Source organism: Polypterus senegalus, chromosome 8, assembly GCF_016835505.1.
Source record: "Polypterus senegalus isolate Bchr_013 chromosome 8, ASM1683550v1, whole genome shotgun sequence".
Lineage (NCBI taxonomy): Eukaryota > Metazoa > Chordata > Cladistia > Polypteriformes > Polypteridae > Polypterus > Polypterus senegalus.
In genome coordinates, this window is record NC_053161.1 from 14,896,429 (window position 1) to 14,913,339 (window position 16,911).

The 16,911-nt window shown below is 35.0% G+C and overlaps 1 protein-coding gene across 1 annotated transcript in view; it reads right to left on the bottom strand.

The window, feature by feature from the left end:
- Positions 1-2,003: 2,003 nt before the first annotated feature.
- LOC120533805 (tetratricopeptide repeat protein 38-like) overlaps positions 2,004-16,911 on the bottom strand; it is a 47,937-nt gene continuing 33,029 nt past the window's right edge. Inside the window, exons 11-14 of the mRNA XM_039760778.1 lie at positions 15,440-15,605; positions 13,892-14,051; positions 12,599-12,672; positions 2,004-3,551 (exon numbers count right to left, since the gene is read on the bottom strand). Coding sequence (XP_039616712.1) covers positions 3,461-3,551; positions 12,599-12,672; positions 13,892-14,051; positions 15,440-15,605 — 491 coding nt within the window. The 3' untranslated portion in view covers positions 2,004-3,460. The remainder of the gene's footprint in view (positions 3,552-12,598; positions 12,673-13,891; positions 14,052-15,439; positions 15,606-16,911) is intronic.

Here is a 16,911-nt window from a genome sequence, read left to right on the forward strand (position 1 = left end):
AATTTAGGTCCTTCAGGAAAATATCCATTTTATGCTGATGATAGGATTTTATAACTTATTATAAAATACAATCTCTCAGTCCACTGTCTGTGAGTGTCAAAAAGATAAAATCTGTTATTATGGATTTCAGATTTCTTTACATCAGGAGTTTAACCACTATGTGGGTCCACTCTACAAAGAATATAATATTTTTCTTTGAAGTTAGGGTCTGACTAAAACAAAGGAGAAATACTGTAAATTTTGAGTACTATAGATATCAGAGGTGGTAGCTGACATGGTCATTACAGTAACCTGGCCAAGGAGCTCTTTGTAGCTCTTACAGTCATGTGATTGAGTTCACTTTCTATAGCACGAGCAGCTGGCATGCATTTGTCTTCATTTTAGGGGCAGTTACTTGTCTAAATATGGTGCCTGGACTGGAGCATTTTACGTTTAATTGCAGGTCCTAAGTTATTGTATATCTTGACTTGAAAACTATACAGACAGATAGTGCTGACAGATATGTTTAGTCTCGGTTATGAGGAGAACAAAATGTAAATGTATAGACATTTATTTAGTGTGCAAATGTAATTACATCTCAAAAGCTTTTTTGTTAAGTTTTGCCAATTATTCATAGAAAGAAGTAACATGCTTAAACTATAGTAGAGCTGCATGATTTCTTGTTAAACCTTAGAAAAATGTTATCTACATATATTTTTGTGTACCTATACTATGTTGAGCCAAACACAGAATAATCTGAAAAAGTAAAGGAATTCACCATTGCTTTTACAACTTTGCCAAACAACTCAATTTTTATTGATTTACTACATCTTTGATTATGAGTATGCAGCCATATCATCACATCAAGGATAGTGCTGCCCAGGCTGTTACTACTCATATTTTAAAAAGGGACTGGTTGTGTCATAAAGGCTGATCTGGAAGATGGGAAGCTTATTCTTTTGCCTCTCAAGAGAATTCTTCTGTCTTTCACTTTTGCCAGTTGTAAAAACCATAAGGCCAATGTTGCATTTTTCAATAATTTCACATTATACTGTATATAAGCAACATGCACTGTAATAAAATCTCACAATACAAAATATAAATACAAATTGATTTTAATTCTTGAAATAACAAATTATGAGTAGATATATGCTTTAAAGTTGGACAAACATAAAAATGAAAAAAATCTATTATGCTATCAGATTGTCTATTTTTTTGTTCTTTACTTCTCCCATATACAATTTCTTGTATTAAGAATTTGTTAGTTTTCGCATACCCCTTGTGGTCATTGTACAGCACCCACGGAGCAATTACAGGTTAAGGGTCTTGCTCAAGGGCCCAGCAGAGTAGGATCTCTTTTGGCAGTGACGGGGATTTGAACCGGCAACCTTCTGGATACCAGCACAGATCCTTAGCCTCAGAGCCACCATTATAAGGATGCACCTAACATGGAATTAACCTCTCAGGGTTTTTTTCTTGGGGATATGAAGAAATATCAAAATCATGTTACCTGCAACCCCTTACCTCTATCACTGTACGTACTGTATAAAATATATCCAGTTTTGGGACTTCTATGACACTGGGGCTTTCTTTACTTCAATCTAGTTTACCACCAATATAGGACTTCACAACAGCATGCCCTCATGCCCCCTAAGGGACAACATTAAGGCAAAGAAAAGACAGATTCACTAGTACCAATCAAGACATTGATTTAAACTTTTACTTAAATATTTAGTTAATTTGCATCAAAATGTAGTGCGGTATTGAGAAGAAAAGTATTGTGGAGAGGAAGACTTGTGTTTGTATGTGTGCTTTTGTTACTTTTGGAGGTAGTTATAAAATAAACCCTTCCATTATTTGAACCCGGGACTCTTTGTGTGTTCGTGTTTGGGGTTCGCTGATGCCCCAGTATCCTTCACAGCATTAAAAGCAGCCCACATTTGCAAAGTATTGATAATCCTTTCCAACTAGTTTTTCCACATCACAAAATGTATTCAAGTAAAAAAAATGAGAACCTAACATAATAACATCCAAAAACCTGTTTAATCCAATTCAGTTCAGCTTCATCAGTGTATGGGTTCTCTAGCAAAGCTACTCAATGAACAATTTATTACAAAAATGTTTTGTGAATTAGGATGGATTAGACCCTCTCAATATTTTAATATTTTAATGATTTATTTAGAAACAAATAGTGATGAACACATTCAGAACTTGCAAATGTTACTAAGTTAGCTGGTTTTTGGCTCCTTTAGTATCGCACCTCATTGTTAATTGTCTGTTGGCTCAGGAAAAAGACCATGACACTTACGTTAAGCACCTGAATGCACATGAAGCAAATAAAAAACAGAAACTGAACTGAATCTTATTGTATAGAGTAAAATTGGGATTAATAAAGTATCTATCTATCTATCTATCTATCTATCTATCTATCTATCTATCTATCTATCTATCTATCTATCTATCTATCTATCTATCAATGGCAGTAAATGAGTTTTTAACAGAATTAAAATCATAGTATTATCAATTTTGTAGAGTGCGGTCAGAGAGCTAAGGTAAAAAACCATCTAGATAAAAGAGAAGTTAAAAAACAAAGGAATGATTTTGAATCAAACAACTGGTTGAGTGAAAGCTTGCAATTACTTTGGCCACCCAGGATTAGGCAACCCTGAAATGTCATGCATGCACGTCTGAGGACGTACCAGCTAGCTCACTCAAGGTCTGTGATACCCCCTAGGTGAGAGGGGGCATTGTCATTAACTGTTTTTCTTCTTTTCTCCCTGAAGTTCAGAAAAAACTGCCCAGCAAGTGCACCTATCCCTGCCTCTTTTAGTGCTAATGATATAAGAAGCCCAGTTGTCCGGACAGAGGCATCTTTTGAGTCTGAGCAGACCACCAGATGGAGCTCCTGAAGAACCTAAGAGCTCATCAGTTTTACCTTGTTTTGTTCTTTGCCCACAGGCTACTTACTTTCTTGAATGCTGACCAGTGACAATTTAAGTTCCAGACAAGTAATAAATGGGATGACCTGGCTGGCATCCTAACTATTCTCTGCAGTCACCCTCTTCTTATTCCCACACCCGGTTACAACCATTTTAAAATTGTGACTTACTTAAATATATAAAACTAATCTGAGGATAAAGAATTTCAAACACATACTTAAGCATACTCAGTATGAATGAATGAAAATGTATTTTGTTTACATTATTTTATTTTTATTTATCTAAAATTGATTATTTAAACAAGAATAATAAAATGATTACTATTTTTTTGATTCATGATACAATTCTCATGGCAGCAAAGAGAGATAAAAGATAATGTTAGTATCTGTGGCCACAACCATATTCAGCTTTGCAATGCTCAGAAATGTTATGATTGATTTTAATTAAAAATACAATTAAGAAATATAAAATACAAATTAAAAATATATAGAAGTAGTTCTATGTGTGCATATTAAAGGCCACAAGTAAATTTAAATGCAGTACTAATTCACAAGCAGGTCCTCTGCCTTTTTCTTGAGTCTCTGAATTAGACAAGATTTCGGTTTGAGGGTTTCTTGCTCCAATAGCAGACCTCTAAAAAAGAAAATTATTATTATTATAGGAAAAAGATATAACATAAGATTCTTCAATATTATAACATTCAATTGACTGCTAAACTTTTATTTTGTTAGGACATTTTCTTCTTCAGATATAGAAATATTTTTTGTAATATTCTCAAAGAATCATTTTATAATATTCAGTGTAATTTTAATAAGCTTCCCATATACAAAACAGAGTGCTCCAAGGTTTAAGGAAATCCTTATTGTTCTTAGGTTCTAACTGTTTGTTATTTCATTATAAATGAATGCACTAAGGGTGCTTCATTAATGTTATATAATTGTTCTCTTTACAGTTCTGCCATACAGTTTTATGGTCCTGAAATTACTTATTAACACATTCACCATCTGTTTGGAGCTTTTTTATATTTACCCCATGTCAGTATGACTTTTGCATTTTTTCACACTTCAGGTTAGGCTAATTAGTGATTGCAACCTGTCCAGTTAACAACTGGATGTACGCACCAAAAGACTGGTGTCAGATGCTGCTGGGTAAAATGTGGGAGTTGTAAAAACATGTCTGCAAACAGCATAATGCTGGCACTCTAATCTGGGTTGCAAGCCACAATTTTAGCTCAAACTCTAGCTATGAGAATACACTGTAATATCCCCAACATAACCAGATTTTCTATTTATGGCTTGTCATATTTCATTAGAACAAAATGCTTCAGCATAGCACTGCACTCTACTGCATTATGGTAGATTAAAGTCTTCCTGTTTTTCTGAAGAACATTCTGAGCTTTGCCACTTTTACTAACCAGTTACTTAATGCAAGGTTTGAAACATGTAGAAAAGAAGGCAATAACATCTGTTTGTGTAGCAACTTTTAGTTGGAATAGCATTGTGGGTAACAATAACTACAAAAAAGAATCAAGCATCATTTGTAGACGCATATATAGGTGTTTAGCAAAAGTAATATAAAATAAAAATTAAATAAAGAAAATATAGTATTGTAATCTTTGATGTTCACTGAATCTTGGGCCCATGCTAATTGAATTTTTATAACTGTTTGACTGAATTCTTTTTCTTTTTGGCCCCAAATTATTTTACCCTATGTCTGAACATTCTGGATATCAGTGTATTTTAAATTTATTACTTTAAGTCTTATAATTAAGTAAGTATGCACCAATTTAATAAAGAAAGTCCACCAATAGGCTGCATGGACCATTCAAACCATCCAGAATAGATAAGACACAAATCATACATTTTAATATCTTTTTTTATTTTGCCTTGTAATCCTGTGAGCTTTGCTTAATCCTTGCATTACACTTTACATGTCCCTGTTTATATAATTGCACAAAAAAGTTTATTTTATTAAACAAAACATTGGATAAAGAGGTACTATTAAATCAATTTCAGATTCATCATTTTATCTCCATGCAGCTATTTAGATAACACAAAATGAAGTACAGTAAACTGATTTTTCTACAGGAAAGACTGTACAAACAACAAAAAAGTAATTTCCCATGGGCACACATGTTATTTTACAATCATTTATTAATTTTCTGTTTTAATCCTGTTAATTTAAATCCTCAGAATTTTTGTGCTGTACTGTTGTATGTTTAATGTTTCCAAATTTCATATCTGCCCATTCTTTGGACTAAAAAAATCACCTTAGCAATTATTTTGTATTACTTAGGAGTATATTAGTGACTGTATTAATGAAGATTAATAGGATTAGCATAGTGCTTTGGAGGAGTGAATGCTTCAGACTGTAGACAAAAAAAATTAAATCATTAAAATTAAATCATTATTGATCCAATAGAATTCATGACCCTTAATGTTTAGTGTATGACCATCTGAATCTGTGGTTCATAAACTGTGGTCTGCAGTTATTGTATAGAGTAAAAGCAATGGCAGTAAATGAGTTTTTAACAGAATTAAAATCATAGTATTATCAATTTTGTAGAGTGCGGTCAGAGTGCTAAGGTAAAAAACCATCTAGATAAAAGAGAAGTTAAAAAAACAAAGGAATGATTTTGAATCAAACAACTGATTGAGTGAAAGCTTGCAATTACTTTGGCCACCCAGGATTAGGCAACCCTGAAATGTCATGCATGCACGTCTGAGGACATACCAGCTAGCTCACTCAAGGTCTGTGATACCCCCTAGGTGAGAGGGGGCATTGTCATTAACTGTTTTTCTTCTTTTCTCCCTGAAGTTCAGGAAAACTGCCCAGCAAGTGCACCTATCCCTGCCTCTTTTAGTGCTAATGATATAAGAAGCCCAGTTGTCCGGACAGAGGCATCTTTTGAGTCTGAGCAGACCACCAGACGGAGCTCCTGAAGAACCTAAGAGCTCATCAGTTTTACCTTGTTTTGTTCTTTGCCCACAGGCTACTTACTTTCTTGAATCCTGACCAGTGACAATTTAAGTTCCAGACAAGTAATAAATGGGATGACCTGGCTGGCATCCTAACTATTCTCTGCAGTCACCCTCTTCTTATTCCCACACCCGGTTACAACCATTTTAAAATTGTGACTTACTTAAATATATAAAACTAATCTGAGGATAAAGAATTTCAAACACACACTTAAGCATACTCAGTATGAATGAATGAAAATGTATTTTGTTTACATTATTTATTAATGCAAGGTGACAGTCATCGTGTCTGAGCAAAGTGGCATTAAAATGTCTTGGAGAGTTTATTATGTACTTGCATGATTTAAAAACTTAAATGTGCCTACTATTCTGTCACATAAAACCTTAATATCAAACTACCTTATTCATCATTGCAATTTATTTTTAATTAATTTATAAGTACGGTATTTGTCTTGCACACTGCATTTAAATTGTGTGATAAGTACTGAGATCTAAAACAGGGAGACCATCCAGATTTGACAGTTCAGCATTTATTTATTTCAACATATTACTTGTTTTACAAAATAAAACTTCTTCTTCTAATTCCTGCTTCCCCTTCTTACTCTCTCTCTGTCTCTCCTTCCCTCTTCAAAAATCATAATGACCCACAATCCACTTGTAGCTTCTCCTTTCATAATCTTCAAGATAATACCACAAGGTGCCTGACTCCTAAAATATATCATTTCAAAGGGCTAGCACAGTGTTTCTGAAAATGATCATTACAAACATTCACTGCTGCAGACAGACAGTACATCTCAACTTAAAATTGTATGAGTCTGCCTAGTATTACAGTATTTTCACCTTTATATTTGCAATTGTGATGGACAGGTTGACACAAGAGATTAGACAGGAGTCCCCATGGACTATGTTGTTTGCCGATGACATTGTGATCTGTAGTGATAGTAGGAAGCAGGTTGAGGAGACCCTGGAGAGGTGGAGATATGCTCTAGAGAGGAGAGGAATGAAGGTCAGTAGGAACAAGACAGAATACATGTGTGTGAATAAGAGGGAGGTCAGTGGAATGGTGAGGATGCAGGGAGTACAGTTGGCGAAGGTGGATGAGTTTAAATACTTGGGATCAACAGCACAGAGTAATGGGGATTGTGGAAGAGAAGTGAAAAAGAGAGTGCAGGCAGGGTGGAATGGATGGAGAAGAGTGTCAGGAGTAATTTATGACAGACAGGTATCAGCAAGAGTGAAAGGGAGGGTCTACAGGACGGTAGTGAGACCAGCTATGTTATATGGGTTGGAGACAGTGGCACTGACCAGAAAGCAGGAGACAGAGCTGGAGGTGGCAGAGTTAAAGGTGCTAAGATTTGCATTGGGTGTGACGAGAATGGATAGGATTAGAAATGAGTACATTAGAGGGTCAGCTCAAGTTGGACGGTTGGGAGACAATGTCAGAGAGGCGAGATTGCGTTGGTTTGGACATGTGCAGAGGAGAGATGCTGGGTATATTGGGAGAAGGATGCTAAGAAAAGAGCTGCCAGGGAAGAGGAAAAGAGGAAGGCCTAAGAGAAGGTTTATGGATGTGGTGAGAGAGGACATGCAGGTGATGGGTGTATGACAGAACAAGATACAGAGGACAGAAAGATATGGAAGAAGATGATCTGCTGTGGCAATCCCTAATGGGAGCAGCTGAAAGGAGAAGAAGATATTTTGCATTAATCTACTGCAGTTTTGCCATAGTAAAAGTTAACAAAGTAGTGCCAATTCCGCTCTGAATATACATTTTTAAAACGCCTACAGTGGCATCTCATCTGTCAGTTCACTTATCTACTGTGATTTGATTTATTATGCTTCAACAGTTGTACATTACTTATGTAAACAGTATTTTGGTTAATTCTACAGTAATAATTAACTTGTAACTAAACAATACTGAGTCCGAGAATTGAGATGTGAAACTGTGGGACCAAATAAAACTAGTGGTTTAGTTCTCAAATACTTTGGTTTCATTTATGTATTTGTAATAGGCTACTGCCCAAGCTCAGCACTCCTAATTATCTAACCCCCCCTAACACACACACACACACACACACTCACACTTTCCCCTATTAGAGCCACTGGGAATGTCCCTGAAATGGCAAATATTGAGTAATCCAGTGTTTGTGTGGTTGATAGCAAGTTTTATTTCTGCTTTTCTTTTCAGTTCTCGTTCTTTTCATGTGCAATAATTGTCCCCACACCAACACATGCTTGCAATCTCTTTTCCATCATCTCCAGCCCATCACTGCACAGGGTTCCCTTTTAAATGTACCTTAATTTTAGCCTGGGAAGCCTATACTGGTAAAAGCAACCTTTTAATTGTACATGACAGGTGATGCATTCCACTTGTATTGCATCAGAACTCTAGTCTCTCTGCCATTACTCTATCTTTAATGTTGAGGGGTTATTAAGGGTCCCTGCCTGAAATCTAGAACTTTGAAATGGAAATTCAGCAATATTGAATTTAAATTTAGTCTGTCAGTCAGTCATTATCCAACCTGCTATATCCTAACACAGGGTCACGGGGTCTGCTGGAGCCAATCCCAGCCAACACAGGGTGCAAAGCAGGAAGAAATCACAGGCAGGGCGCCAGCCCACCACAGTGAATTTAAATTTATTTTTCACATAAATACATTTTGCAAAATAAAAGTATAATTGTACAGTTAGCAGAAAAGCTGTTGTCTACAGGTGGTCCCAAACACTTCAAGATCCAGTAACTTAATTTACTGTGAATGTCAATGGCTCTGCACCATTTGCCAGAAAGGAGGAGTGAGAATAGCAACTATTTAGAAAGGCTGAGGTCTTTATTTATAGTGTTTGCCTTTCTAAGACAGCAGATATTATACTATATACAGTCTGAACAAAAGATAGAGCAATTTTCAGGTTAGGGCCCCTGCTCAAGGTTCCAATGCAGTAGGATCTCCTCTGGCAGTAACAAGATTTAAAGCAGCAACCTTCCAGATACCAATTCAGATCCTTAGCCTCAGACCCACCCCTCCACCCAGAGCATGAAGAGGTATCAGTAAGCCTTTTGTCACAAGAGCTGAAATGTGTTGTGTTCACTTCAGTTTATCGGTGATGGTTAATCTAAGGAGATTAAGTCTCAACTGCATCCTCTCCAATGTGGATGGGAGTGTGGTCTGACTTCTGCTTCCTGAAGTCCACGACCAGCTCTGACTATCAGTTAACATTTTTATATCTTCTTGCTCTTCATTTGTCTACCATATGGACAAACAGTGGTGACTTGTCAATTCAGGATGTTAGGAGGGTTTATCATCCATAAATAAAAATGAAAGTAATGCTGTATATAAAAAAGCATTTAAAATAAACTTTAATAATAGCTATTTTACAAAGTAAACATAAGCTTGTGCAAGTATTTTTAGGCAAAAAAAAAATTGTGAATAAGACTAAGTAACATGCAAGACAATATATAAGATATTAAATTTTTGCGGCTTTTAGTTTATGATGTTACTAATTTACCCAAGGCCAGCAATGTGTCTTAGTAACTATAGCACTGGGCTTTAACAAACAAGCTTGTTGGTTAAGTCTCACTCACTTAGTCATCAAATTAATTTCTGTAAGTTACTAAACTAAATCTTACACTTACATATATACTGTTCTACCTGGCTTTCTCCGAAACTGCAATAAAATGTATGTTACATGCATAAAACAAATACAATTCAGACGTGACTTCCTCATCATTGTATTAAAATATGCATTGTTTTATTATTCTTGCACCAAAGAAAATTAATAGAAGAGTAACAATAATTATTCCAATAGTTCAATAATAATATTAAAATGTTATACTGCATTCAGGTTGCACCTCATTCATAATGTACAACTTGATTGATGAGAGACAAATGAGGGTCTTGCAGCACAAATGCCATTCTCCTCCCTGATCAACAAATTCCTAAGAAGTCTCCATCCCGCTCTCTTTGTCTCAAGAGACTTTTGTTGCTCCAGCTCAAGCACAGATCTCATCACACATAGGCAGTTTGTCCACTTATTATTTGCTCTAGGCAGAAATTGAATATGACCTTTTTTGTTCTTCAGAAAATGACCACTCAGAAAACAGGGAACAGATAATTGATATGATAAACCATTATAGTTATTGAGCAGCAAATATAAAAATCTTGTTCTTTTTTAACACACTTAAATATTTAAAAATTCATTATTATTATTGTGGTCAACATAAACACCGGAAATGGGTGTTGCTTCATTATACAGTATAATCATTGCTAATTCTTTTGAAGTAAAAATCATGTTGTTGTCATGTTGTGTTCTAGAGATATTGCAGTTAAAATGTAGAGTTCCATTGAAAATGGCAACTTTTAGTAAGATTGTAGAAATGCTAAAATTGCATTAGCCTATTTTCAGTTAGACTATACCAGAAATAATTGCAAAGTTTTAAAGAAATAGGTGGAGTGCTTTTCATGTGATGCTCAAACAGGCAGACAGACATTCAACTTTACATAATACTAGCTGTGTAAGCCTGTACAGTAAAAAGCTGGGGTCTTAGAAACTATTGAAATTGTCAGAAAAAAAATTGAATGGTAGAGATGTCAGGTAATTGAAAGGAACTACTCTGGGCATCTCTATCCTAGGAGGATTCGTTTTGTCAATGTGCTCGCATCGCTTGTGCATTAACAGTGAGAGGAAGAGTAAAAGTTAGCGGCAAAGTGACTTTGTCTTTCTTCTGAGGTTTTGTTTTGCTGATGTGATCGCCTCACTTGTGTATTAGTTTTCTGTTTCCTCGGAGGTGAGGCCCTTACCCAAACTCCACCTCTCACTTCCGGGCCGGACAGACAGACAGACACACTTCCCCGCATAAACGTTATATATAAGATGTATAATAATAAGAATAGGTAAAAGAAATAAGATAGATAGAAAGTAAATAAACAAGGTGCCATTCTTTCTGAGAAATTACAATAAGGCACACTACTGACCTTCTGTTGCCATCTAGAAAATATTTAATTTAGTAAAGTTGTAGTTGATAATGGCAACTTTTAGTGAGGTTGTTTCAGTTTTTATTTTTTTGAAGTGTTTATGCATAGAAAATCAGAAATTTTATTAGCTTACTGTATATTCATAGAATATACAAAATTAATGCCAAAGTTTTGTAGAATTAGGTGTGGTGGTTTTTGTGTACATTATACTGTACATCGATATAAACTTACTGTACTTTTGTAATAACAAAGTACTTTGATATGCTATACGCAGTATGAAGTTGCCACATAAAATTAGATTAGTTAACATGCTACGACATTTTAATTGATTCTCCACCATGACCCCAAATTGAATTAAGCAGGTTAAGAACTTGTATGCATGGATTTTCAACAGGGCATGTATAATTTGCCTGTTTGGAGCCAATAAAGTCATTATCTGGGCATAAATGCATTAACTAAATTCTTGTACATTGCACAATATTCTACAGAATATCACTCCTGCCATCTGTGACTTTCTAAAGCACCTATTGGCAAAACAAAATGACCTAGCATCTAGGAAATATACTTGTGTGTTATTTGTGTTATGTAAATGCCTTACGCACCCCATATATCAGAGAGATGATAAAAACTCATTTAGATATTACTAGTGCCACAAATGTGCATTGGAGGAAAACCTTACGGGTTCATGAGAAGTATGTCGTACCATCCCAGGACAAAAGGGCCACTGTCACTAACTGTGTCATCTCCCTTTTCCTCCACAGGTCTGGGAAGATGACCTGTGAGTACAACTGACTCCGTCCCTTCTCATTAAAGTGCTATAAAGCCCGGGCTCCCTGGAAGAAAGCACCTGTTGTTGGGCTGAGCTGTCTGCAGGGCAGGGCAGGACAGGGCCCCATCCTGATCAAGAAGACTTGCTGAAAAAATGGCTATCATTTGCCTACTCAGACTATTTTAATTTCTTTTGAACCTCAGTAAGGAATTTGAGGCATTGTGCACTGTTTTTGTTTCAATTTACTAGAATTTAACAGGACAACCCAGCTGGCATTCCCGCTTTTTTCTAACACTGGGTGGGCTATGTTACTTCCTGACTCAGTAACACCAGACAGAAACAAGGTTTTGTTTATTGTATACTTCTTAGATTCTACATTGTTTTTCCATGTGTACAAGCTTCACTATTTACTTTTCTAAATGTTATTGTTTTGATTTACTTGTCATTAGTTTTGGATTCAGGGATCCATTTCAGCAAACTTTTCAATAAATTCAAATTTCATCAATTCATCCATCCATCTTGTCATACATCATCTATACCTGCTTTGTTTAATTAAGAATTGTGGGAACCAGACAATATTCTGATAGCACTAGATGCAAAGTAGGAAGAAAGACCTGGACAGGGTGTCAGTCCACTATGGACCACACTCATGCATTTCATGGGGATTTGGAAGAAAAAGCCATACAGAGAAAGGGAAAAACATAAATTTTACACAGACACTGAGCAGGCCTGCAATTACCCTGGTTCTGTGAGGCAACAGAACAAAACATCTTATTATTAAATTGGCACTACTTATATAAACACTGCCGTTAATGAAAAGAGTTAAATATCATATGATCTCATCATCTCATTGGTGGGCATGCTGGAAGTGATGGGCATAATAAATCTTTGTTACACAGAAGAACACACATAAAAGCACAGCAACAAATTCCCTTACATTGGGAATTAGTAAAAATAACTTACCTTGCAAGCTTTTTATGTGACTTATTGTCCGATTTCATGGCTGCATGGATTAAGTACTGATTCAAGACATCTCTCTGAGTAAAAAGGAAGCATATTTTATAGAAAGAAAAATGTAAACATCCTTTTTTTTTTACAAAAGACATTGTGATGTCCAATGTAAATTGGAATACAGATTAATGTCCTGTTTCTTCATTGCCTCAGTAAGATAGCAAAATTATAGTAGAATACACAATAATACACTAAATGAAATTTACTTTACATTTAACCATTTTATTGCTCTCAATATTTAACCTAATAGGGTTGTAACAAGTTAAATAACAACAGTGCCTGTTAATATTTGTCACATGTTGCAAGAAATACTCTTATTATACCTTTGTTTAGGTATGAGACAGAAAGATTTAACAGTGCGTAGTATGCACTGCCCAAATAATCACTAGACCCAAACAACTTTAGAATTAGAACAAGAATTTAGAAAATGAACTGAATATAGGGATGGCATTAAATGTGCTAAAATGGCAAACACTTTATTAATGTAAGAATAACTTGTCCATCTATTGCAAGGAAAACAAACATTTATTGACGTGTGGAATACGGCTATTTGTCTTCTTTAGATTCTTCACAGCATGCTCTTAATAATGTGATAGTAAGTTTAGCCCTTCATACTTTGCATCAGTTTTCAAAGATTCTAATGGCTGTATTAAAGGTGCAGAACAATCTTTTCATATGAAAACTCTGTGAGATGTATGCTTGTTTATTTTTACTCTGATAGTGCTAAAAAAATTCTTATGGTTGTGAAGCCAATTTCTCAGTCTCAAGAAAAAGAATTACTCTTAGAACATATTACATGGAGTTTTGTAGTGTGCAAATTACTCTGTATTTGATTTCCTGTTTGAATGACTACTGTAGTTTTGTTCTTGCACCTATTATCAGTTAATGTTATAGGCATTGTTAGAAATATTCCATTTGTATGTGAAGTATGATATAATAATAATAATACACAAAAAATAAATTGAAAACCAGAATGAACTGAACAATGCTAGGAGGGATTAGACAAACTATAACTCTGTATACAGATGAACATTATAAGAACCCGATCTCATGGCGGGAACTAGGAAAGGAATTTGTTTTGTCTTTTTAAAATTATTCATCCTGTTTCCATTTGGACCTTAAAAATCAATAATTGACTTGAAATAATTTCACTGTAATATACTAAGTACTTGTATAATACTGTATGGGGGGTGTTGTACAAAATGTACAGTAATATATTAGATGGAGTTTTCATTTTTTAATTACCTGTGCATTACTTCCTCCAATCAAAAGTATCTGGTAACGAATAGGATGCAGTAGCTCCACTGCCTTGCTGTAATTACCACTTTCGTATTCAATCACAGCTTTACACAGGGGGATTCCTAATTCTTTCCCCAGGGTAAGATTGTAGTTTTCTCCTGGCGATCTAGAAAATAAATGACAAACAAAAAACATATGCAAAACCTTTACCTTTATGGTAAAAATGGATTCAGATACTATATGCTTAACTAAACTTAAATATTGTTTGATAACTATAAATAAATGAACATGTTCTCCCAGAGGTTTAAGCACCAATTTTCCAGTTTGATTGACAGTGTTACCTATACAGTAGTGTAAATCACAAGGCTGCTGGTTTAATTCACAATTTTGACACACTCTACAATCCTTAGGATCTGCTTGTGCTCCAAATGTAAAATCTGTATCTTTATAAACATTGTAAAGTAAACAGTGCTCAAACTTCTTTATATATTTTTTTTTGAAATTATATGTAAAATATTTTGAGATGAATTTACCATGAATTTACTATTTAAGTAATTTTTTCTAGTTTTACTAAAAAAGTTGCATTTCAGTATAATTTGCTGATATACTACAAAATCATAAGATATTAAACTAATTCCCTTAAATAATGTTTGATAATGAGAAAGTTGGACTATTTAGCAAATTTATAAATTGGCATTTTAAAAACAGAAAAAAACAGGTTTATTAAAAAACAAAATATGATTTGAAGAATCATCAGGGAATTGTTGTTTTTTAAAAGCCATTTGATTCATTTGTCTCTGTATTTAGTTTGTCTGTACATAAATATTTTTCTAAAAAACATGAATATGTCTTCAGTGAACTGCTTCCTTTTTCTACATTGTTGTTTATTATTTCGCCTCTCTCTATTTCATGTTTTTCCTTTGTTTTTTAGTTTATCCCAAAACATCCATTTTCCAACCCGCTGAATCCGAACACAGGGTCACGGGGGTCTGCTGGAGCCAATCCCAGCCAACACAGGGCACAAAGCAGGAACCAATCCTGGGCAGGGTGCCAACCCACCGCAGGACACACACAAACACACCCACACACCAAGCACACTCTAGGGCCAATTTAGAATCGCCAGTCCACCTAACTGGCATGTCTTTGGACTGTGGGAGGAAACCCATGCAGACACGGGGAGAACATGCAAACTCTATACTGGTTCTATACTGCAATTAAAAGGGTAAAATAATATATTTATAGCAGTCTCCACAGTTGTGAACAGAGAATGAACTACCACCCTAAAAATATTATCCTTGCAACCCTACATCCAGTTATCATCAGCTTCTGCTATTTCCCGAGGTGAGCTCCCATAAAACTGTTTAATGGTCAGCACTTGGCAACATTTGTCTGCCTCATTTATATCAGGTTCCATACACATGACAAATTTATTTTCTTTCTGTTTAAAATCTGTTTCAAAATCCTGTTTATCTTTCCACAAAGAACCGCTGCAATAGTTAAACTTTAATTTCTACATCCAAGTAAAATGAGAGGAAAGTAATAATTTTAATTTACTTCACACATTCTTCTAAAGTGTTCATCAAAAGAGTTGCTGATTCATCATCTTTCCCTCTTAGTGCAGCAAGGAGGAAGTGAAAGTCATTGAACAGCAGAACATGGTCTTCAACATGTTTTTTAGTGAGGCGTGACACATCTTTCCAGCGGTCTGCTACTTCCACCCCTGAAAGCAGACAGAAAATTTGAGAGGCAGATGCTACCTGCTGAATTAATTTATTAAATTCTAAAGAATTTTTAAGGTAGGACAGAACAACCAACCCATGTTGTTGTTGAGTATATTGGAATATGTTTAACTTTATATGTGGATATTGTTTTAAAACTTTATACTGTATGATCTTAAAATTTTTTATGAATGTGCTTTTGTGTGATGTTCTTTCTAGAATATATCGTACATCTAGAACCTTGTAGACACATAGAAAGAAAATATACAAACAGATATATGGTGTCAGCAAAAGAAAAACAAATAGCTAGCTTGAGGAAGGGATTTCACCAGTTCATTACTGTGGGACTGCATCAACACAAAAGCTCAACTCAGTCCACACCAGTCACACAATGCCTCCTTATCACTAACTGTACAAATGGAAGTTGTCTTAAGTGCATTGATATATATTGCACTGTATAAATCTGCAGACACCACAGCCAACTGTGAAAGACTCATAATAAAAATGTGCCAGATTATTAAGTCACAAAGTAAAATATTCACTACATTAAATAGCCCAGTGTCTAAGAGTGGTAACTCTATCCTTGGACATGTGATTATATAACAGGAAATTACTTGGCCTTGTTAAATTATGTTATAAGTATATATTGCTGAGCAAAGTGCTTGCTTTAGCATAGCATATTTTTAGAATAGTGAAAAATCCCTTATGTTTCTTGAAAAAAAGGGAGCTAATGCTAGATGTATTTGCAGAGTTATGACCACACACAAACCTCCATGTTCCAGTCTTTTAAAACTGTTTATCTGAAAAATCAGCTCAAAACAATTTATCTCAAAAAAGTTTTCTTTATACTTGTACTTGTTACATGGTATTCTTACTTTATTTTTCGAATAAAATATTTCCAATAAAATATTCAGTCACCACTGCAGGAGCTACTTTGCGCAAAACCTACTTTGGTACAACTAATTTTACATGAACACATGTCCAAACAGTGGATAACAAAAAAACTATACAAGTGATACCAAGAATTCTGCCACCTTGCTTTATGAGAAATAAACCAAAGTGAACTCTGGGACTAAACACAATGCAATACAAAACATAATTCATCCCGGAGCAGTGTCTCGATCAGTGCTGAATTCCCCAAAATGACGAATCTTAAGAGATTTAACAAGAAATTTTAGGATATAAACCCCTAAAGTTGCTTACAGAAAAGGATCTTAAGTCAACTGAAAAATCAGTAATTGACAACAATTTAATTAAATGGTGTTTATGAAGTAAACCTGACATTATAGTTTAATAACAAATTAAGGA